Here is a 23,548-nt window from a genome sequence, read left to right on the forward strand (position 1 = left end):
GCTTATGTTGAAAAAAACCCTTTTCCTGTTAGGATAAAAGATCATGTTAAAGCTTCAACTGTTGTTTGTAAGAGTAATACTAGGACCTATACACCTCCTGAGCAAATTAATGTTGAACCTGGTATTGCTATGATTAAAGATCTCTTGGATGAGGACTTAGATGGGCATGTTATCTCTTTCTTGGGTGAAACTGCTAATATTGCTAGACCTGATACTAAGACACGTAGACCTGTTGTAGGCACGCCTGTTATTTCTGTTAAAATTGGAGATCATTGTTATCATGGCTTATGTGATATGGGTGCTAGTGCTAATGCGATACCTTATGATCTTTATAAAGAAATTATGCACGATATTGCACCAGTTGAATTAGAAGATACTGATGTTACTATTAAGCTTGATAATAGGGACACCATTAAACCTATTGGGATTGTTAGATATGTTGAGATCTTGTGTGGGAAGATTAAATACCCTGCTAATTTTCTTGTTCTCGGTTCCCCACAAGATGATTTTTGTCCCATTATTTTTGGTAAACCCTTCTTGAACACTGCTAGTGCTAAGATTGATTGTGAAAAGAATATTGTCACTGTTGGCTTAGATGGTATGTCTCATGAGTTTAATTTCACTAAGTTTAGTGGACAACATCGTGAAAAGGAACCATCTAGTAAGGATGAGATTATTGGTCTTGCTTCCATTGCTGTTCCCCCAACTGATCCGTTAGAACAATATTTGCTAGACCATGAAAACGATATGTTTATGAAGGAAAGGGAAGAAATAGATGAAGTGTTCCTTAAACAAGAACCTATGCTAAAACATAATCTTCCCGTTGAAATTCTTGGGGATCCCCCTCCACCCAAGGGTGATCCCGTGTTTGAACTCAAACCATTACCTGATAATCTTAAGTATGCTTATCTTGATGAAAAAGAAATATATCCTGTTATTATTAGTGCTAACCTTTCAGAGAAAGAAGAAGAAAGATTATTGAAAACTCTGAAGAAGCACCGAGCTGCTATTGGATATACCCTGGATGATCTCAAGGGCATTAGTCCCACATTATGTCAACACAAAATTTCAGTGGAGAAAGATGCCAAACCTGTTAGAGATCCTCAAAGACGATTAAATCTCAAAATGAAGGAAGTGGTGAGAAAGGAGATACTAAAACTCCTTGAGGCAGGTATTATTTATCCCGTTGCTGATAGTGAATGGGTAAGCCCTGTCCATTGTGTCCCTAAAAAGGGAGGTATTACCGTTGTCCCTAATGATAAAGATGAATTGATCCCGCAAAGAATTATTACAGGCTATAGGATGGTAATTGATTTCCGCAAGTTAAATAAAGCTACTAAGAAAGATCATTACCCTTTACCTTTTATTGATCAAATGCTAGAAAGGTTATCCAAACACACACATTTTTGCTTTCTAGATGGTTATTCTGGCTTCTCTCAGATACCTGTATCAGCGGGGGATCAATCTTAAAACTACTTTTACTTGCCCTTTTGGTACTTTCTCTTATAGACGTATGCCTTTTGGTTTATGTAATGCACCTTCTACCTTTCAAAGATGCATGATGGCTATATTTTCTGATTTTTGCGAAAAGATTTGTGAGGTATTTATGGATGACTTCTCCGTCTATGATCCTCTTTTGATGATTGTTTGAGCAACCTTGATCGAGTTTTCCAGAGATGCGAAGACACTAGTCTCGTCCTGAATTGGGAAAAGTGTCACTTTATGGTTAATGAAGGCATTGTCTTGGGGCACAAGATCTCCGAGAGAGGTATTGAAGTTGATAAAGCCAAAGTTGATGCTATTGAAATAATGCCATGTCCCAAGGACATAAAAGGTATAAGAAGTTTCCTTGGTCATGCCAGTTTTCATAGGAGGTTCATTAAGGACTTTTCTAAAATCTCTAGGCCTCTGACTAACTTATTGCAAAAAGATATTCCTTTTGTCTTTGTCGATGATTGTGTAGAAGCATTTGAAACACTTAAGAAAGCTTTGATCACAACACCTATTGTTCAGCCACTTGATTGGAATTTGCCTTTTGAAATTATGTGTGATGCTAGTGATTATGTTGTAGGTGCTGTTTTAGGGCAAAGAGTCGATAAGAAATTGAATGTTATCCATTATGCTAGTAAGACTCTTGATACAACCCAGAGAAATTATGCTACCACTGAAAAAGAATTCTTAGCAGTTGTGTTTGCATGTGATAAGTTTAGACCTTATATTGTTGATTCCAAAGTCACTATTCACACTGATCATGCTGCTATTAAATATCTTATGGAAAAGAAAGATGCTAGGCCTAGACTCATTAGATGGGTTCTCTTGCTCCAAGAATTTGACTTCCATATTATTGATAGAAAGGGAGATGAGAACCCCGTTGCAGACAACTTGTCTAGGTTAGAGAATGTTCTTGATGACCCACTGCCTATTAATGATAGTTTTCCTGATGAACAATTAGCGGTTGTCAATGCTTCTCGTACTGCTCCTTGGTATGCTGACTATGCTAATTACATTGTTACTAAATATATACCGCCTAGTTTCACATACCAGCAAAATAAAAAGTTCTTTTATGATTTAAGACATTACTTCTGGGATGATCCACACCTTTATAAAGAAGGAGTAGATGGTATTATTAGACGTTGTGTGCCTGAGCATGAACAGGAACAAATCCTACGCAAGTGTCACTCTGAATCCTATGGAGGACACCACGCTGGAGATAGAACTGCACACAAGGTACTACAATCTGGTTTTTATTGGCCTACTCTTTTCAAAGATGCTCGTAAGTTTGTCGTATCTTGTGATGAATGTCAAAGAATAGGTAACATCAGTAGACGTCAAGAAATGCCTATGAATTATTCTCTTGTTATTGAACCGTTTGATGTTTGGGGCTTTGCTTATATGGGACCTTTTCCTGCCTCCAATGGTTATACACATATTTTAGTTGCTGTTGATTACGTTACTAAGTGGGTAGAAGCTACTCCAACTAGTAGTGCTGATCATAACACTTCTATTAAAATGCTTAAAGAAGTTATTTTTCCGAGGTTTGGAGTCCCTAGATATCTTATGACTGATGGTGGTTCACACTTTATTCATGGTGCTTTCCGTAAGATGCTTGCTAAGTATGATGTCAATCATAGAATTGCATCTCCTTATCACCCGCAGTCTAGTGGTCAAGTAGAGTTGAGCAATAGAGAGCTCAAATTAATTTTGCAAAAGACTGTGAATAGATCTAGAAAGAATTGGTCCAAAAAACTTAATGATGCATTATGGGCCTATAGAACTGCATACAAAAATCCTATGGGTATGTCTCCATATAAGATGGTTTATGGAAAAGCATGTCATTTACCTCTTGAACTTGAACATAAAGCATATTGGGCTATTAAAGAACTTAATTATGACTTCAAACTTGCTGGTGAGAAAAGGTTATTTGATATTAGCTCACTTGATGAATGAAGAATCCAAGCATATGAGAATGCCAAGCTCTTAAAAGAAAAGGTCAAACGCTGGCATGATAAGAGGATACAAAAGCGTGAGTTTAACGCAGGAGATTATGTGTTATTATTCAACTCTCGTTTAAGATTTTTTGCAGGAAAACTTCTCTCAAAATGGGAGGGTCCCTACGTTATCGAGGAGGTCTATCGTTCTGGTGCTATAAAAATCAACAACTTTGAAGGCACAAATCCGAGGGTGGTTAATGGTCAAAGAATCAAGCATTATATTTCAGGTAATCCTATCAATGTTGAAACTAATATATTGAAACCATAACCCCAGAGGAGTACATAAGAGACACTTTCCAGAACGTTCCAGACTCCGAAAAGGCATAGGTATGTGGTATGGTAAGTAAACCGACTCCAAAACAACTCTAATAGCAATTTTCATCAGTTCTGGATTATTTAAGGATTTTAGGAAGAAAGAAGTAGTCTGAAAGGGACACGAGGCTCCTACGAGAGAGGAGGGCGCGCCCCCTCTTATAGGGCGCGTCCCCCTGTCTCGTGGGCACCTCGTGTGCCTCCCGGACTCCGTTTTCTTGTATGTTACGTATTTTGGTCGGTAAAAATTCATTATATATACTCCCGAAGGTTTTGACCACCGTATCACGCAAATATCCTCTGTTTTCATTTCGAGTTGTTCCTATTGCAGATTTAGAGCACCATGACTTCTCCCTCCTACAACAACGAAGACAAGGATGCCTGGCTATTGAATATAGAGTTGAAAAGAGAAGAACCGGAAGAGAGTAACAAGGGTGAAGGGATCAAGAAGGCTATGGAGGTTCAAGCCCCGGTGGTGAAAAAAGAAGACATCCCTCACCCTTTACCTAACCTTTTCACTCCAACAGAGATTGAAGCTTTCAAGATGATTGAGTTAGCCCGCACACAAAACAAGTATCTAACACAGGAGAATATTTTGTTGAAGGATCATATTGCTGGGCTCAAGGGCATTATCCGCAAGTTGGAGGAGCTTTTACGCTTGATGTGTGATTATCCACCGTCATCATCACCACCTCCATCACCTTCGAAGAAATAATCACACGGGTATGGGCACTCCCCTTGGAAACTGCCAAGCTTGGGGGAGGTGCCCCGGTATCGTATCACCATCACACTCCTATCTTTACCGCTTTATTTAGTTCGATCCTTTTAGTAATATCTTGATCTATTAGTTCAAAGTTTTGATATCAAGTAGTTTTGAGTTTTTCGTTGTGATCTCTTTTTGTAAGCGAGTCCGTGTGCTATCTATAATAAAGATTAGTGTTGATTCAAGGGCTTTGCTATGTTGCTATGATCTTGAGAAAGTAGAAAGAACAAAAGAGTTCATATTGATCTTATGGATAGTGATAACTTCACACATAGAAAGTATGAGGCATAAAAATTGTTGAGAGTTGATGAACGTAGCCTTGGTCATCGTTGCAATTAATAGGAAGTGATAAGGAAAGAGGGGTTCACATATAAATATATTATCTTGGACATCTTTTATGATTGTGAAGCACTCATTAAGTATGACAAGCTAAAAGAGTTGACGTTGGACAAGGAAGACAACGTAATGGTTTATGTTTTCCGACATCTCAGTTAAAGTATATTGTCAGTGACCTTCTAAACACGTTGAGCTTGCCTTTCCCCCTCATGCTAGCCAAAACTCCTTGAACCAAGTAGAGATACTACTTGTGCTTCCAAATATCCTTAAACCCAGTTTTGCCATGAGAGTCCACCATACGTACCTATGGATTGAGTAAGATCCTTCAAGTAAGTTTTCATCGGTGCAAGCAATAAAAATTGCTCTCTAAATATGCATGATTTATTAGTGCAGAGAAAATAAGCTTTGTATGAACTTGTTGTGGAAGTAATAAAAGCGACGGAGTGCATAATAAAGGTCCACATACAAGGGGCAATATAAAGTGACGTTCTTTTGCATTAAGATTTTGTGTATCCAACCCTAAAAGCGCATGACAACCTCTGCTTCCCTCTGCGAAGGGCCTATCTTTTACTTTATGATTTACTTTATACTTGAGTCAAGGTGATCCTCACCTTTCCCTTTTTCATTTTATCCTTTGGCAAACTCTTCGTGTTTGAAAGATCATGATATATATATATCCGATTGGATGTAAGTTGGCATAGGCTATTATTGTTGACATCACCTAAAGGTGAATACGTTGGGAGGCAACACAATAAGCCCCTATCTTTCTTAGTGTCCGGCTGAAACTCTATAACCACAAGTATTGCGTGAGTGTTAACAATTATGGGAGACTACGAGATAGTTGAGTATGTGAGCTTGCTGAGAAGCTCTATTAGTGACTCTTTCTGATGTTACAATAAATTGCAATTGCTTCAATGACTGAGATTATAGTTTGTTAGTTCCCAATGAAGTTTTTGAACCATACTTGACACTGGGAATTGCTTATTACTTGAACATAGGAAATCATATGACAAAATCCATATATGTTGCTGTTATTAGAATAATCATGATGCCCTCATGTCCGTATTTTATTTTTATCGACACCTCTATCTCTAAACATGTGGACATATTTTTTGATTTCGGTTTCCGCTTGAGGACAAGCGAGGTCTAAGCTTGGGGGAGTTGATACGTCCATTTTGCATCATGCTTTTATATCAATATTTATTGCATTATGGGCTGTTATTACACATTATATCTCAATACTTATGGCTATTCTCTCTTATTTTACAAGGTTTACTATGAAGAGGAGGGATGCGAGCAGCTGGAATTCTGGCTGGAAAAGGAGCAAACGTTGGAAATCTATTCTGCACAACTCCAAAAGACATGAGACTCCACGAAACAACCTTTTGGATTTATTAAGGAATTATGAGCAAAAGAAATAGGCCAGGGGGCCCACACCCTGTCCAGGAGATAGGGGGCGCACCCCCTATCTCCTGGGCCCCCTGGTGGGCCTCCGGTACCCATCTTTTGCTATATGAAGGGTTTTGTCGTGAAAAAATTCGTGGGCAAGCTTACGAGATGAAACTCCGCCGCCACAAGGCGGAACCTTGGCGGAATCAATCTAGGGCTCTGGCGGAGCTGTTCTGCCGGGGACACTTCCCTCCGGGAGGGTGAAATCATCACCTACTATTTCAGTGCTTGCAGAGAAAACCTTACTGAAAACCGTTTATCATTTCCTTCTGCTCCTCGTTGGGTTCGACACTCTTACTTATCGAAAGGACTACGATAGATCTCCTACACTTGTGGGTCATCAAGGAGCCATGGCCGGCTAAAATAATTCCCAACTTTCGTATTCCTCCATGTATAGGTTTTGTAGGTTCAATTCAAATCGCAATTAGTACTTGATTATTAGCCTAAGTTGGTAAGTGTGTTACAAGAAGTCTTGGGGGGCACGTCTTTTCATCATATAGGAAAGAGAAACAACGTAGATCTTGTGCGTTTGTTTTAGTAGGAAAGATTTAGTTTTCCTTTCTTCTTATCGATAGACCAGGCTGTGGCGTGTGTTTGTGCCATATAAAAGGCAAAGGCTTCGACCGTGTAAAGGGGAGTTTTTCTTAGTTTTATTGGAGTTATGAAATATACAGAAAAACATCCGAGTCCCGGGCGACCATATCGTGTGTATTAGCTGTGATTTTCCCATCGAGAAAATGTACTAGCGTCCGAGGGTTGATCATCACATCGACGCCTACGTGCTGATCCAAGGGGATCATTATTTTTGTTTGTGTACTTTTATACGCTGAGAGGATCGAGAAGAGGTGTCTAGAGGGGGGAGGGTGATTAGACACTAAGCAAGAGAAGTTGCAGTTTTTAATTTCTCTAAGTTGAAGTGGAGTTTTGGCACAGGTTTAACAATCACAATACATAACAAACAAGTGCGCGAAGAGTATATGAGCAACGGAAAATAAAGCATGCAACTTGCAAGAATGTAAACGGATGGGATTGGAGTGTACAAACGCAGTTTGGAGACACGGAGATTTTTGAGCCGTGGTTCCGATAGGTGGTGCTATCGTACATAGATGTTGATGGAGACTTCAACCCACGAAGGGTAACGGCTGCGCGAGTCCACGGAGGGCTCCACCCACGAAGGGTCCACGAAGAAGCAACCTTGTCTATCCCACCATGGTCGTCGCCCACGAAGGACTTGCCTCACTAGGGGTAGATCTTCACGAAGTAGGCGATCTCCTTGCCCTTACAAACTCCTTGGTTCAACTCCACAATATTGTCGGAGGCTCCCAAGTGACACCTAGCCAATCTAGTTGACACCACTCTCCAAGAAGTAACAAATGGTGAGTTGATGATGAACTCCTTGCTCTTGTGCTTCAAATGATAGTCTCCCCAACACTCAACTCTCTCTCACAGGATTTGGATTTGGTGGAAAGAAGATTTGAGTGGAAAGCAACTTGGGGAAGGCTAGAGATCAAGATTCATATGGTAGGAATGGAATATCTTGACCTCAACACAAGTGTAGGTGGTTCTCTCTCAGAAAATGTATGTTGGAAGTGTAGGCATATTCTGATGGCTCTCTCCATGAATGAAGAGTGGGTGGAGGGGTATATATAGCCTCCACACAAAATCTAACCGTTACACACAACTTACCAATCTCGGTGGGACCGAATCCTAAAACTCGGTCGGACCGATTTAGCAAATAATGTGACCGTTAGGATTTTCGGTGGGACCGACATGTCAACTCGGTGGGACCAATGTGATTAGCGTTACGGCATAACGTAATCTCGGTGAGACCGATTACACAAACTCGGTAGGACCAATTTTGGTAATAAGCTAACCAGAGAGTTGGTCAAGCAAACTCGGTGGGACCGATTCGCTCATCTTGATTAGACCGAAACGTTACGAAAGGGAAACATAGAGTTTACATTGCAATCTCGGTGGGATCGATCACTCATCTCGGTTGGACCTAAATGTTACGAAGGGAAACAGAGAGATTACAATCCCATCTCGGTGAGACCGAGATCCCTATCAGTGAGACCAAAAAGTCTAGGGTTTGTGGCAGTGGCTATGGCATATGAACTCGGTGGCGCCGGATAGAAAGAATCGGTGGGGCTGAGTTTGACTTTTGGTTTGGGTCATATGTGGATGTGAGAAAGTAGTTGAGGGTTTTGGAGCATCACACTAAGCATTTTGAGCAAGAACCTCATTAAGCAACACTTCATCCCTCCTAGATAGTATTGGCTTTTCCTATAGACTCAATGTGATCTTGGATCACTAAAATAGAAATGTAGAGTCTTGTGCTTTGAGCTTGAGCCAATCCTTTTCTCCTTAGCGTCTTGAAGGGGTTCCACATCTTCTAGTCCATGCCACTCCATTTTTGAACTTATCTGAAATGTACTAGGTAAAGGTATTAGTCCAACAAGAGATATGTTGACATTAATTACCAAAATCACCCAGGGAGCACTTGTGCTTTCAATCTCCCCCTTTTTGGTACTTGATGACAACATGCATCAAAGCTTTAGATAAAGATATAGAGAATAACAAGTAAAGCTTTGGAAAGACATGTAGCATACATATGCTCCCCCTACATGTATGCAATCATGTAAATATGGATTATAGGGGCATGTTAATGCATAAGCATGACAGAGAAAGCAATGTGTGTTACATGTATCTTGGCTATATGTATCAGAGCAAAAGATGTGAATATGGGAAATGTACCTTCATGCTCATGAGTCCTTCTTGCAAACAGTATGTACATCAGCAAGAAATCCTCATACACATGAATGTGATGCATATACTTACCTTGTGGTCTTGAGTTGGCTTAGGATGGAATGAACCTGCGTACACAAGGTTAGATAACACAGATGCACCTTCTAGCCAGAGCAAACAAAAGAAACCACAAGAGTACCAAGACCAGGATGACATGTAGAGAGTGAGTACTGAGTACTCCATTTGATATAGACATGTCCCCAAAGGTAAAGATGTGCAATGAATTCAAAGATTTCCTTCCCTTAGATGTCTTGCTCCCCCTGAATCTAGCATGTGAGAAGATAGGGAATATAAAATCAGAGCTCAAAGAAAAGAAATAGAGCTAATGCAAACAAACAAATATGAACATGTCTTTCCCCTCTTAAAGACATGTGACTTCTCTCCTCTTGAACACCAAGCATCTAGGGTCCTTGAATATTACTCTCTCTCCCCTTGAGTATTTCTCCCACTATAGATATGATTAAGCTTTGATGTGATCTCTCTCCCCCCTTTGACATCAATTTCCAAGAAGGGTCCTTCTGGAATTTTGTCACGAATAGGTTTGGTCCTTGAGTCACAAAACGAAGCAATAAGGCTAAAGTGATGCTGGTAGAGGACAAGATTCATTGAGTGGAGCTGGAACTAAAGAATTCAGGAATTGTGAAATTGGTGACACCGAGTTGTAAGCTTTGGTTACGCCAAAAGGATTCGGTTGGACCGAAAACAACAAGCCGGTGTGACCGAGTTCATCACAGAGAATACACTTGTCACCTCGGATCACTAGACATGTAAGATCTCACAAAGATTTGCAAGGAATTAACTGAAAGATTTGCAAAGAATTGGAAGCAGGGAATGCAGAACAAAAAGAAACAGAAAAGAAATCTAGATGAAGTTTTTTTAAAGGGGAAACAAATATGCATGAGACAAATGCAAGAGCATAGAAAAGAACATGAGAGAACTTCATCTAGAATTGGTTGGCGACAAAGTCACCTATGTTAGAGTATATTGACATAGGAGTCAAGTGAGATCACTTGATCATGGGTCATACTCATCGTTTAAGCTCAAAATGGGGTTACCATTTTTCGTTTAAGCATTTTGATGTATTCACATCTTGTTGAGTTGCTTAGACTCATGACTTGGAGTGAAGCTTCTCTAAGATGGAATAACATACCTTGGGTGGTGGTGTTGATCATGATCATGTAGTTGAACTTGTGTCGATTGCTCAAAGTTGATGTAGCTCATAAAGAGTTGGGAGCACCACATGGAGTGTGAGTTCATCTACCTACATGTGTTAGCTTTGCGAGGAAGAGCACTTGTGTATCCAAAATGACAATCATAAAGCTCAATATAGAATTTGTCAAAGGATATGTTAGAAGGGTTTTGCGCTTCCTTGTCTTCAACCACCGTTGTGTAGAGACTTGGTGATGTAGAGATTTGCTCAAGATGTGAGTGTGTTGCAATCTCATAGATTTAGATTCATCCAAGTATCTACAAGGGTTAGATGACATGCAAGGTGCAAATATATCCAAGACATAAAATTATCATCATAAGAGAAATATAAAGGATTTGTCATTGGCTCGTGTCTTACATGTATCCAAATGGAGTTCCTACTCCAAGTTTGAAGCATCAATGATGTTCAGTTCACCTCTCAACCTGCAAAACACTTTCTCATCAAGCGGTTTAGTGAATATATCTTCTAATTGTTTATCGATGCGAATATGCTTAAGATTAATGTCGCCGTTAGGAACGTGATCTCGAATAAAATGATGACAAACTTCAATATGCTTAGTTCAAGAGTGTTGCACGGGATTGTGAGCAATCTTGATAGAACTTTCATTGTCACAAAGTAATGGAACATGTTTCACATATATCCCATAATCCTTAAGAGTTTGCGTCATCCAAAGTAATTGAGCACAACATGATCCTGCGGCAATGTATTCCGCTTCGTCGGTGGATAAGGATAGCGAGTTTTGTTTCTTGGATGACCAAGACACAAGAGATCTACCAAGAAATTGACAAGTACCCGAAGTGGAATTTCTATCAACCTTGTCACCGACATAGTCCGAGTCGGAGTAGCCAACAAGATTGAAAGATGCCCTTTTTGGATACCAAATGCCAAAATTTGGTGTATGAATTAATTATCTCACTATCCTTTTCACGGCCTTAAGATGACATTCTTTAGGAGCTGCTTGATATCGGGCACACATGCACACACTTAGCATAATATCGTGACGTGAGGCACATAGATATAACAATGAACCAATCATAGAGCGATAAACCTTTTGATCAACTGGTTCACCATCTTTGGTCAAATCAAGATGTCCACTAGTAGGTATGGGTGTACTCATACCTTTGCATTCTTGCATATTGAACTTCTTGAATAAGTCCTTGGTGTACTTCTTTGAGAGACAAAGGTGCCTTCCTTGGTTTGCTTGATTTGCAAACCAAGAAAGAACTTGAGTTCACTCATCATAGACATCTCAAACTTCTTCGACATTAACTTCCCAAACTTCTCACTAAAATGAGGGTTAGTTGATCCAAATATAATATCATCGACATAAATTTGGCACACAAATAATTCTCCATTAACCCTTTTTGTGAAAAGAGTAGAATCAATCTTTCCAATCTCAAAGCCTTTTTCAATAAGGAACTTGGTTAAGCATTTATACCAAGCTCTAGGAGATTGTTTAAGACCATAAAGAGCTTTGTGAAGTTTGTAAACATGATTAGGTTTCTTAGGATTGACAAAGCCGGGAGGTTGCTTAACATAAACTTCCTCCTCTATTTCACCATTTAGAAAAGCACTTTTAATATCCATTTGGTACAAGGTGATATCATGGTGATTAGCATAGGCAAGTAAGATGTGAATGGACTCAAGTCTAGCAACGGGGGCGTATGTCTCACCATAGTCCATACCTTCGACTTGAGTGTAGCCTTGGGCGACGAGACGTGCTTTGTTGCGAACTACTTGTCCATATTCATCTTGCTTGTTGTGAAACACCCATTTGGTACCGATGATGTTGTGGTTGTTGTCGGGCTTCTGAACCAATGTCCAAACTTGGTTTCTCTCAAAGTTGTGTAGCTCTTCATGCATGGCGTTTATCCAATCTGGATCTTCCAAAGCTTCTTCAACCTTCATAGGTTCAATGCTAGAGTTGAATGAATAGTATTCACAAAAGTTAGCTAAACGAGTTTTAGAGCGAGTGATTCTTCCGGTTTGGATATCATTGTAGATTTGCTCGACGAGATGGTCTCTGTCAACTCTTGCTCGAACTCGTGAAAGCTTTTGCTTGGATCTTGGTGGAACATCTTCTTAATCTTGTTCTTCTTCTTGGCCTTCTTCGTTGTCGTTGACGTTGTCGTTCTCTTGTCGTGGTGGAGAAGGAGGTTGTTGATGTTCATCTTGGTGTGCTTCCTCATTTTCTTCGTCTTGGTGTGTCCTACTTGTGGATGCTTCCATATCAACTCTTGGTTCTCCTTGTCGTGAGGTAGAAGCTTCCACTTGGACGGACGAGGTACTCTCCTTCACCTCCGTTGGACGAATCTTGCCAATAGACAAGTCTTGAATTACTTCTGAAGGGTCTTTGTCTCCTACATCAATTGGCAATTGCTCTACTTGCGAGCCGTTAGATTCATCAAACTTCACATCTACCGTCTCTTCAACCTTTCGGGTGAAATTATTGTAGACACGGTAAGTGTGAGAGTTTGAGCCATAACCAAGTAGGAAATCTTCATGAGACTTAGGAGCAAATTTAGAACGACGATGCTTATCAAGAATGTAGCACTTTGAGCTGAATACTCGAAAGTATCCAACTTGGGGTTTGTTACCGGTGAGGCCGTCTTGCCGAGTAGCTTGTGAAGATACAAGCGATTTGTTGCATGACAAGCTGTCTCAACCGCTTCTGCCCAAAAGTGCTTCGGCGTCTTGTACTCATCAAGCATCATTCTCGCCATTTCGATGAGTGTCCGGTTCTTCCTCTCAACAACTCCATTTTGTTGAGGTGTGTACGTAGCCGAGAACTCATGTGAAATCCCTTATTCGTCAAGAAAGGTGTCCACATTTGCGTTCTTGACTCCGTTCCGTTATCGCTGCGAACCTTTTTGATCTTCACTTCAAATTGATTTTGGGCCTTCCTAGCGAAGTTTTTGAAGATCTTTTGGACCTGCGATTTATCATCGAGAAAGAACACCCACGTAAATCTTGAAAAATCATCAACTATAACTAGACCAAAAGAATTTCCACTGAGACTTTTGTAGGCGTTGGGACCAAAGAGATCCATATGAAGTAGCTCGAGTGGCCTCCTTGTGGTCATGATGTTCTTCACGGGATGCCTTCCACCAACCTGTTTACCTGCTTGACAAGCGCTGCAAAGTCTATCCTTATCAAATATGACATCGTTAACGCCAAGGATATGATTTCCTTTAATAAGCTTGTCAAGGTTTTGCATGCCCACATGACCTAATCGTCTATGCCATAACCAACCTTTAGAGGATTTAACAATGAAGCAAGTTCTAGGTTGAGCCTTTTTAGTGAAATCAACAATGTAAAGATCACCTCTACGAATGTCGGTAAAGACCATTTTATGATTATCACTCCGAAACACTTGGCAATCTACTTTAGTAAATAGTACATTGAAACCAAAATCAGCAAGTCTAGATACTGAAAGTAAATTATATCCAAGAGATTCAACAAGCATGACATTTTGTATGGAGCTATCATGTGAGATGGCCACCTTACCGATGCCAACCACTTGACCCTTTGAGTTATCACCGAAAGTGGCATACTTTTGAGGGCCATCGTTTTTAGCAAGCTCACGAAACATATCTTTATCTCCGGTCATGTGATCGGTACATCCACTATCAAGAACCCATTCCTTTCCTCCTGCCATATATCCCTGAAGATTTGCCATAAGACCAAAGTGTCTCATTGCATCATCAAGATCAAAGTCACTATCATCATCCTCATCATACTATCCATGTTCAACATCGTCATGTGGTGGATCAATTCCTAGAGAGGGTGATTCGTTAGAGTGAGTTTGACAATGATCTTTTCTATGAAATCTAGTAGCTTCGGAAATAATATCGCTAATGATTCCAACATTTCCTTTGGCACGCATGGGATTTGTAAGCTCAAATAGACAATCACCAAACATAAGATCATTGGAATTCATCTTACTCAAGGCAATAGACTTATGGAGAATTTCATCTAGATTTTTCAAGGAATAATTTGCAAATCGTTCCTCAAGAAATTTCCATATGGTGTAGGCACATTTAAGAGTAGGCAAGCAACCTATCAAGTTTCTAGGCAAACCTCTAGTGATAAGATCAATAGTTCTAAGATTGTGAATCATGTTAATTGACCCATCAAGAGTAGGATGCATAGGATCAACATGAGGTGCACAAGGACTATCAATGTACTTGTTCAAATGATATTCATTGAAAATCACAAGCATCTCATTTTTCCACTCATGAAAGTACTCTCCATCAAGTATGGGCACTCTATGTCTAGCCTCCCAAAAGTAGACTCATACATCTTCCTCCAATGGTGATTAAACCAAAGCAATGGAGACCAAAGCTCTGATACCAATTGAGAGGATCGAGAAGAGGTGTCTAGAGGGGGGTGATTAGACACTAAGCAAGAGAAGTTGCACTTTTTAATTTCTTTAAGTTGAAGTGGAGTTTTGGCATAGGTTTAACAATCACAATACATAACAAGCAAGTATGCAAAGAGTATATGAGCAGCGGAAAGTAAAGCATGCAACTTGCAAGAATGTAAAGGGATGGGATTGGAGTGTGCAAAAGCAATTTGGAGACACGGAGATTTTTGAGCCGTGGTTCCGATAGATGGTGCTATCGTACATCCACGTTGATGGAGACTTCAACCCACAAAGGGTAACGACTGCGCGAGTCCACGGAGGGCTCCACCCACGAAGGGTCCACAAAGAAGCAACCTTGTCTATCCCACCATGGCCGTCGCCCACGAAGGACTTGCCTCACTAGGGGTAGATCTTCACGAATTAGGCGATCTCCTTGCCCTTACAAACTCCTTGGTTCAACTCCACAATCTTGTCGGAGGCTCCCAAGTGACACCTAGCCAATCTAGGAGACACCACTCTCCAAGAAGTAACAAATGGTGTGTTGATGATGAACTCCTTGCTCTTGTGCTTCAAATGATAGTCTCCCCAACACTCAACTCTCTCTCTCTCACAGGATTTGGATTTGGTGGAAAGAAGATTTGAGTGGAAAGCAACTTGGGGAAGGCTAGAGATCAAGATTCATATGGTAGGAATGGAATATCTTGACCTCAACACAAGTGTAGGTGGTTCTCTCTCAGAAAATGTATGTTGGAAGTGTAGGCATGTTCTGATGGCTCTCTCCATGAATGAAGAGTGGGTGGAGGGATATATATAGCCTCCACACAAAATCTAACCGTTACACAGAACTTACCAATCTCGGTGGGGCCGAATCCTGAAACTCGGTCAGACCGATTTAGCAAATAATGTGACCGTTAGTATTTTCGATGAGACCGACATGTCAACTCAGTGGGACCGATGTGATTAGTGTTAGGGCATAACGTAATCTCGGTTAGGCCGATTACACAAACTCGGTAGGACCGATTTTGATAATAAGCTAACCAGAGAGTTGGTCAGGCAAACTCGGTGGGACCGATTCGCTCATCTTGGTTAGACCGAAACGTTACGAAAGGGAAACAGAGAGTTTGCATTGCAATCTCGGTGGGACCGATCGCTCATCTCTATTGGACCGAAACGTTACGAAGGGAAACAGAGAGATTACAATCTCATCTCGGTGAGACCGAGATCGCTATCAGTGAGACCGAAAAACTAGGGTTTGTGGCAGTGGCTATGACATCTAAACTCGGTGGCGTCGGATAGAAAGAATCGGTGGGGCCGAATTTGACTTTTGGTTTGGGTCATATGTGGATGTGAGAAAGTAGTTGAGGGCTTTGGAGCATCTCACTAAGCATTTTGAGCAAGAACCTCATTAAGCAACACCTCATCCCTCCTTGATAGTATTGGCTTTGCCTATAGACTCAATGTGATCTTGGATCACTAAAATAGAAATGTAGAGTCTTGTGCTTTGAGCTTGAGCCAATCCTTTTCTCCTTAGCGTCTTGAAGGGGTTCCACATCCTTTAGTCCATGCCACTCCATTTTTGAACTTATCTGAAATGTACTAGGTAAATGTATTAGTCCAACAAGAGATATGTTGACATTAATTACCAAAATCACCCAGGGAGCACTTAAGCTTTCATACGCGAGTGAGAATTATTCTTGGAGGTTGCGAGAAGGAATTATTGATCGAGCATCACCATGAAAGATCGGGCCATCTACACGCACAAATTAGTGTCTCGCTAGTTTGTGCTTCATCAAGTGGTATTCAGAGCAAAGGTTAGTCACGGCGACACAATTTGCAATATCGTCTATGGAGTCGAGCATCAACATGTTGAGCAGGAACGTATTGATGGAGGAGGAAGGCATTGGCGAGGTCACTCTTTTTCACACCCGTTGCGTCGTGAACGAACGACGTGTCAACCTGGCGATCTATGAGAGTACTGCAGTCAACATGGTGAGCATTGAGGTGGTGGAAAAATTGGGGCTGAAGATGGCACCTCTTAAAAGACCTTACACGTTGAAGTGGTTCAAAGGTGACATCAAAATTACTCATCGAAATTTTCTAATTTTTTATTTGGGAAAATATTGTTGTGCGGAATTTTTTCATGTTTGTCCTGTGTCCATGGTGTCATGCCATCTTCTATTTGGGGACCCATGGTGCAAGCGTATTGGGGCTGTTCATGATGTCAAGAAAAATAATTATTCTTTTTCATGAAAGAGCAAACAAATTTGTTTTATTCCCATGCCAATGGATGTGTTCGCTGCTGATTGGCAAGATCGTTTGCGAAAAAGAAGAGAAGAGTTGGAAGAAATCAAACAAGAAATTGATGCACCAATGAAGGGTCTAAATCTCATAGTGAAGAAGGTGCAGGAGGATGGTGATCCTAAAGGGCAACGTTGGAGTGTTCTTAAAACACAGTGCATGATCAAGGGTCGTGCATGTAAGATGACAATTGATGGTGGCAGTTTTACTAATGCCGTTAGCAAAGATCTCGTGCGGGCATTGGGTTTGTCCATGTGGAGGCACCAGCAACCACACCACGTGAGTGGCTATACAATTCTGAAAAATTAAAGATTACACATAAGGTACGTGTGCCATTTGCTATTGGAGATTACATTGACTAGGTGGACTGTGACATCTTACCGATGAATGCTTGTCAGTTGCTCCTGGGAAGACCGTGGCAGTTCGATCATGATGCAGTGCATGCCGGAAGATCGAACACATACACGTTCATGCATGACGGAAGAAAGCATGTGCTAAAGCCAATGATAGACAATGCAATCACTAGAGAGCAGCAAGTTCCGGAGAAGAAGGTCATGTTGGATATTGACTCGAAACCGAGGACGGTTTCTCTTGAAGGAAGGGAGGATGACACAACCACTATGACATCCAGTATGTTGTCAAACATTTTTCGTATTCAGACTGAATCAATTAAGAAGGTGGGAGATAATTTAATTACGGGCATGGTTAGTCATGTTCAGAATTGTGTTTTGGCTCGACAACAAAAACAGGCTGTCGACTCGGATAAATTACATAGAGTTAAGGATGAAAGAATACACATGATTTGTGGGCTGGAGATTATCGCGTCAAATAGAAACAAATGGGTTGTGCCTGCTAGACGTCAAGATTAGAAAGAAAATACATGTGCCCAGACCAAAATGTGGTGCAAGGTTAAATCAAAAGTTTTAATTGGTTTAACGTGTAAAGAGAGGAGTATGAACATGCATGCGTTCAACAATCAATTGTTTAGCCAAGAGGAGCCACAACAGGCTAAAATAGTTCCCAACTTTCGTACTCCTCCATGTATAGTTTTTGTAGGTTCAATTCCACTCGTAATTAGTACTTGATTATTAGCCTTAGTTGGTACGTGTGTTACAAGAAGTCTTGGAGGGCACGTCTTTTCATCATATAGGAAAGAGAAACAGCGTAGACCTTGTGCGTTTGTTTTAGTAGGTAAGATTTAGTTTTCATTTCTTATCTATAGACCAGGCCGTGGCGTGTGTTTGTGCCATATAAAAGGCAAAGGCTTCCGCCGTGTAAAGGGGAGTTTTTTAGTTTTTGTTGAAGTTATGAAATACAGAAACCATATCGTGTTTATTAGCTGTGATTTTTCCATCGAGAAAATTTACTAGCGACAGAGGGTTGATCATCAAATCGATGCCTACGTGCTGATCCGAGGGGATCATTATTTTTGTTCGTATACTTTCGTACACGGATGAGAATTATTTTTGAAGGTTGCGAGAATGAATTATTGACCGAGCATCGCCGTGAAAGATCGGGCCATCTACACAAATTAGTGTCTCCCTAGTTTGTTCTTCATCACCAACTCGAAACTCCACCACCGGCCACTAGAAACTAACATTACTCTACGGAATCTCCTTTTGAAATTCGGAACATTTGCATGTATAACTATGTAGAGTTGACGGCTTAGAAATTTATTGAGATCATTGGAAAAATAGAGAACCCAATAAAAATTCGAGGAACTGTTCAATGGGTGCCCAGAAAATTTACATCGCCAGTATGGATTTTAGGATCAAACTCTACCCTATTTACTCAAGACGAGACTTCAAGAGCTCTTTCACTTGATCAGCCCAAGTGCAGATAGGTTCTTCTCGTCGTTAAGCATGCACACCACAGCTTTGCAATCGAGCTCGACGCTAAGGCCAACTCCAATGCACGACCCCAGATGGTTCGCCTGCATCTATCTGAAGGTAAACGAACAAAAAACACAACCCAACATGAGAAAGCAAACGGACAAATGTTCGTTTTTTATCCGCTTTCGACTCATTCTTGGCCCAAATTTGGGCCGCGTTTGCATTGAAACGGGCAGCACACGGATGGGCGAGACGCACACCCTTGTCCTCTCCTGACCCGCCCGTCAGGAGCAACATTGCGCCCATTTCCCCTCCCATTCCCAATCACCCCCCTCCCGCGCTCCCCTTCCTCTCCCTCTTCCATGGCCGGCGCCCTGGCCGCCTCCCAGCGCCCCGCGAGGAAGAAGAACGACCGGAAGAATCCGCGGTCGGAGCTCACGCCCACGGAGATCGCACGGCTCGACCAGGAATTGGCCAAGAGGAGGGGCCGACGGACAAGGGAGGGGAAGAAAGTCGTTGCTGAATTTGCCGCCGAGGACACGACCATGCAACGGGCCGCGCAGCACAAGGCCGCCGTCGACCAGAATGAGGCCATCCTCGTCAAGGCCACGCAGGCAGCAATGCCGCCGGCCCACGTCATGCTAGGGTTGTGCCGACCCGGGCCGACCATTCTCTTCGTCGCCACCACGGCCGCGGCGAGCACAGGCTCGTCGGCCATTCGCCCTCCACAGTACCAGTCATTGAGCTCCTCCATAACACCGAAGAAGCCCGAGTTTCATCCGCCACGGCTGCATGGCCAGACCCAGTTCTTCACGTCACCGGACGACAGCGTGGTCGCGCACCCCCGCCATCCCGGTCGTCATCGACCTCAACGTCACGCCTGGGTTCAGTTGTGATGGCTAGTTGTCCGACGGGATGCAAAGGAAACGGACGCGGTCGATTCCTACGGCCAACCTTCCCGGCGCCCGCAAGCTGTTTGACGAAATGCCAATCCTGACGTCGACGACCCTGGCTACTCTGCGTTCATGGAGAACGTCATCTACGAGGGCCGTGGCCAGGCCGTTGGCTTTGTTGCCAGCGTGAAATTTGAGGCTTGATCATTCTGTAGGCTTGTGTATGTTTGCCGACCACCGGCTTTATTGCCGGCATGACTATGGTCGCTGGTATGAGAACTACGTCCGCTGATAAAATTACATTTGCAAAAGTTTGCATGTAGCCAAACGAGATGCAACCGTGCTTTAGACGCATGGCCAGCGCATCTAGAAAAACGGCCGGACGTCGCCCCATTGCCCGACCGAAACAGACAATCCGGATAAAACGGATGTCTTTTTGGATCGTGCGTTAGAGTTGGTCTAAGCTTTTGCACGTCCATTTCAACAGAAAGTTGCACTGGCCTTATGCACACCAAGATCTCCACTATCTCAGGGCATGAGAGTGTGGAAAGAAAAAAGGCAAGCCACTACTCAGAACGCATCATTTTGTTCACGCAAAACCACCCCACCATCCCCCTTCTGACCGAACTTCGACGTTGCACCGTCAGTATTGGCTTTCATCCATCCCTCGTTGGCGGTATCCAGCACTCAGCCGGTTCCGGAGAGGGCACTTTGACTTGTGCCTGCTGCTCGAGTAAAGCTACACCTATGTAACGACTTCTACGTAACTTAGGTACGATCTAAGGGGCTGTTTTATATCGGGTCTTAGTTAGGGCGCACGATAATCCTACACCTACATAGCTTTACGAAACGTTCTACGTAACCTTCCCAATAACTCTCTCGCCCCCCCTGATTTTCAAGTGGGCGGGGGCCCCTTCCTCCCCCTTCTCCAATCACAATTGTCCATGTGGCAGGTTACGTAAAACACGTAAAATTCTTTACGTGGATGTAGCATTACTCTGGGGCGCATGCCCACCCTGAAAATCAGGGGGACAGTTTTATTAGCGATCAAAGAATTCACGTAAGGCTTCGTAATGTTCTTTTTTTTTTTTGAAGGGACGTAATGTTCATTACGTAGGTGTAGCATTTTTGCTGCTGCACGGAATCCCATTCTGCCTTTGAACCGAGCAACAGAATCTCCTATTTCATGTGGATCGGCGATAAGTTTCCCGTCCCTAGCCTCGTTCCTTGCACCAGGCGAGCGGTGTGGCTGAGAGCCTTGAATGCTCAAAGCCCATGCGCCAACACTTGTCGCCGCAGCCGCACAACACATCTGCCACCTAAGTTGCATGCCGTCTGCCACGTCCAGCCTCGTCACCACGTACGTGTCAGCCGGCAGCCCATCCAAGTCCCAATGCCGCCAGGACTTAAAAGCTCACCCGAAGCGCACGCTCCTCACCCAGCAGTACAGGCCAACGAGCCGACTCCCGATCCATCGATGGCGTCAAGCGACGAGAAGCCTGTTCCGACGCCGGCCTCAACCGGAGGCGACGGCGGGCCGCCGGGGAAGCCGACGACCACGTCGACGATGCTGCTGGACAAGGGCGCGGCGGCGCTGCAGTCGCTGCGCCCCGTGAAGCAGATCAAGCAGCACGTTTGCACGTTCGCCCTGTACGCGCACGACCCGCACCGGCAGGTGGAGACCCACCACTACGTCTCCCGCCTCAACCAGGACGTCCTCCAGTGCCCCGTCTACGACTCCGACGACAAGCACGCCCGCCTCATCGGTGCGCGCCCGCACCACACGCTCTAGTCCTTTGCCATGCCTCGTTCGGCCATAAGAACGTGCTGCGTGTTTCCTTTGTGCATGCAGGCGTGGAGTACATCGTGTCGAGGAAGATCTTCGAGTCGCTGCCGGCGGAGGAGCAGAAGCTGTGGCACTCGCACGCGCACGAGATCAAGACGGGGCTGTGGGCGAACCCGTGGGTGCCCAGCATGCTGGGGAAGGCGGAGCTGGACCACATGGCCGGCACATTCGGCAAGTTCTGGTGCACCTGGCAGGTGGACCGCGGCGACCGCCTGCCGCTCGGCGCGCCCGCGCTCATGGTGTCGCCGCAGGGGGAGCGCGACGGCGCCGTGCGCCCGGACCTGGTGCGGAAGCGCGACCAGAAGTACAGCTTCTCCACGGAGGAGCTCAAGGCCGCCAGGGCCGACGTGGAGGTGCCGGCGGAGCCGCGCCCGGGCCAGGCCGACTACTGGGTCCGCCACCACAAGGGCTTCGCCGTCGACGTCGTGCCGCACGAGATGAAGCGCCACGCTCCGTTTCCGTGAGCGACCCCAGACCCAGTTTCTTGGCGCGCCAGACGTGTCGGCAGAAGTGCGTTACAGCGCTTTCGTGTTGTGTGTGTGAAACTGTGCACTTTGTTTCGTAGTTGCTGTCGAGATAGCACTGTGTAATAGCTACTGGTCTGAAAATAAACGCATGTGATTCTCACTTCTGCTGCCTGTGTTTGTGCTATGTGCCGCATTTGAAAGACTGAGTAGAAATGCTCAATTTTTAATAGTGCACTTTGGTCTGATACTAAGGCTGGTCCTAATGGTAGTGTCGTAGCTAGTATCATGCATGTCAATTAGGCAATAAATGCTATGCTACTTTGTCTCATGCATGACAATAAATAAAGTACTACATGATACTAAAATATGATACTATGCATTATGGAGGTAGTATCATACATTAGTATCATATGCATGATACTAGTATATGATACTCCCCATTACAACCAGCCTAAGCATTATGGAGGTAGTATCATACATTAGTATGATATGCATGATACTATTATATGATACTCCCCATTACAACCAGCCTAAGCATCTGGCGACTGATACTAGTTACTCTGGCAGATCCTACTCATGAAAGATCTTATCTGAAAAATGCAAAAAGAATAAAAAAGATTTTTTTTTGTCCTCAACTATTGCGATAGTCTAGAAATAGTCCTCAACTCTAAACCCAGTAAAATCTAGTCCCTCAACCGGATATTTTTGTCCCTCGAGCTACTCAATTGTTGAAACCGGATATTTTTGTCCGTCAAGCTGCTTTGGATGGTTTTGTCAAAGTTGTTCCGGATGGTTTTGTGTTGAAATGACATGGTTTTGACCGTTGATTTTGTCACCTCATTGTCCACCTCACCTTCGTCTTCTTCTCCTCTCTCTCCACGCGAGCACCTCGCCACGGCCCAAGTGCGTCTGCTCCGGCCGCTGCCTCTAACAGCAGTGGCCTCGCCTCAGTGCCCTCCACTCACGCCCATCTTGCACAAACGTAGTTCCTTCGTTCCATCCCATAATGTAAAATATTTTTCTGACACTACACTAGAGTCAAAAAAGTCTACCAACTGGAAACACAACACGCACACGAAGGCTGGCTATGAATGCCAAAGGCTCGTCTTACAGACTGGTTGTCGGCACCACGACGACATTCGACGGTCCCGCGAGCCATGCAGATGTGCTCAGCCCGCTGCTGCTGCACACGCCGGAGCTCGAGGTAGCATGTGCAATGGCGTCCGGGATGTGTGCGTCGTGGATGTGCGGACACTGGCTTCCAGGGCGTGGCAACTGTGCCTACTTCGACGAGAGAGGGAAGGGCGAGATGACGATGACGAAGGAAGCTGTGGCACCTCACCTTCTTCTTTCTCCTCGTCTTCCTTTTTTCCATCTAGTGGGCATTCCGTCGAACAGTTGCCATGCGCCAACACCGAGCTCCGCCCGGTGGCCTGCTGCGGTCCCGGTGCATGACGCAAACGCACTTGCCGGAGGTGGA

At 43.5% G+C, this 23,548-nt stretch overlaps 1 protein-coding gene across 1 annotated transcript; it reads left to right on the forward strand.

The window, feature by feature from the left end:
* The first annotated feature begins 21,232 nt into the window (after positions 1-21,232).
* LOC119281466 (oil body-associated protein 2A-like) lies at positions 21,233-22,239 on the forward strand. Its single transcript, XM_037561979.1, has 2 exons — positions 21,233-21,521; positions 21,608-22,239. Exons 1-2 carry the CDS (start codon positions 21,233-21,235, stop codon positions 22,063-22,065), a joined length of 747 nt encoding a protein of 248 aa, XP_037417876.1. The 3' UTR covers positions 22,066-22,239.
* Positions 22,240-23,548: the final 1,309 nt, after the last annotated feature.

The sequence above is a fragment of the Triticum dicoccoides genome, chromosome 3B (genome assembly GCF_002162155.2).
Source record: "Triticum dicoccoides isolate Atlit2015 ecotype Zavitan chromosome 3B, WEW_v2.0, whole genome shotgun sequence".
Taxonomy (NCBI): domain Eukaryota; kingdom Viridiplantae; phylum Streptophyta; class Magnoliopsida; order Poales; family Poaceae; genus Triticum; species Triticum dicoccoides.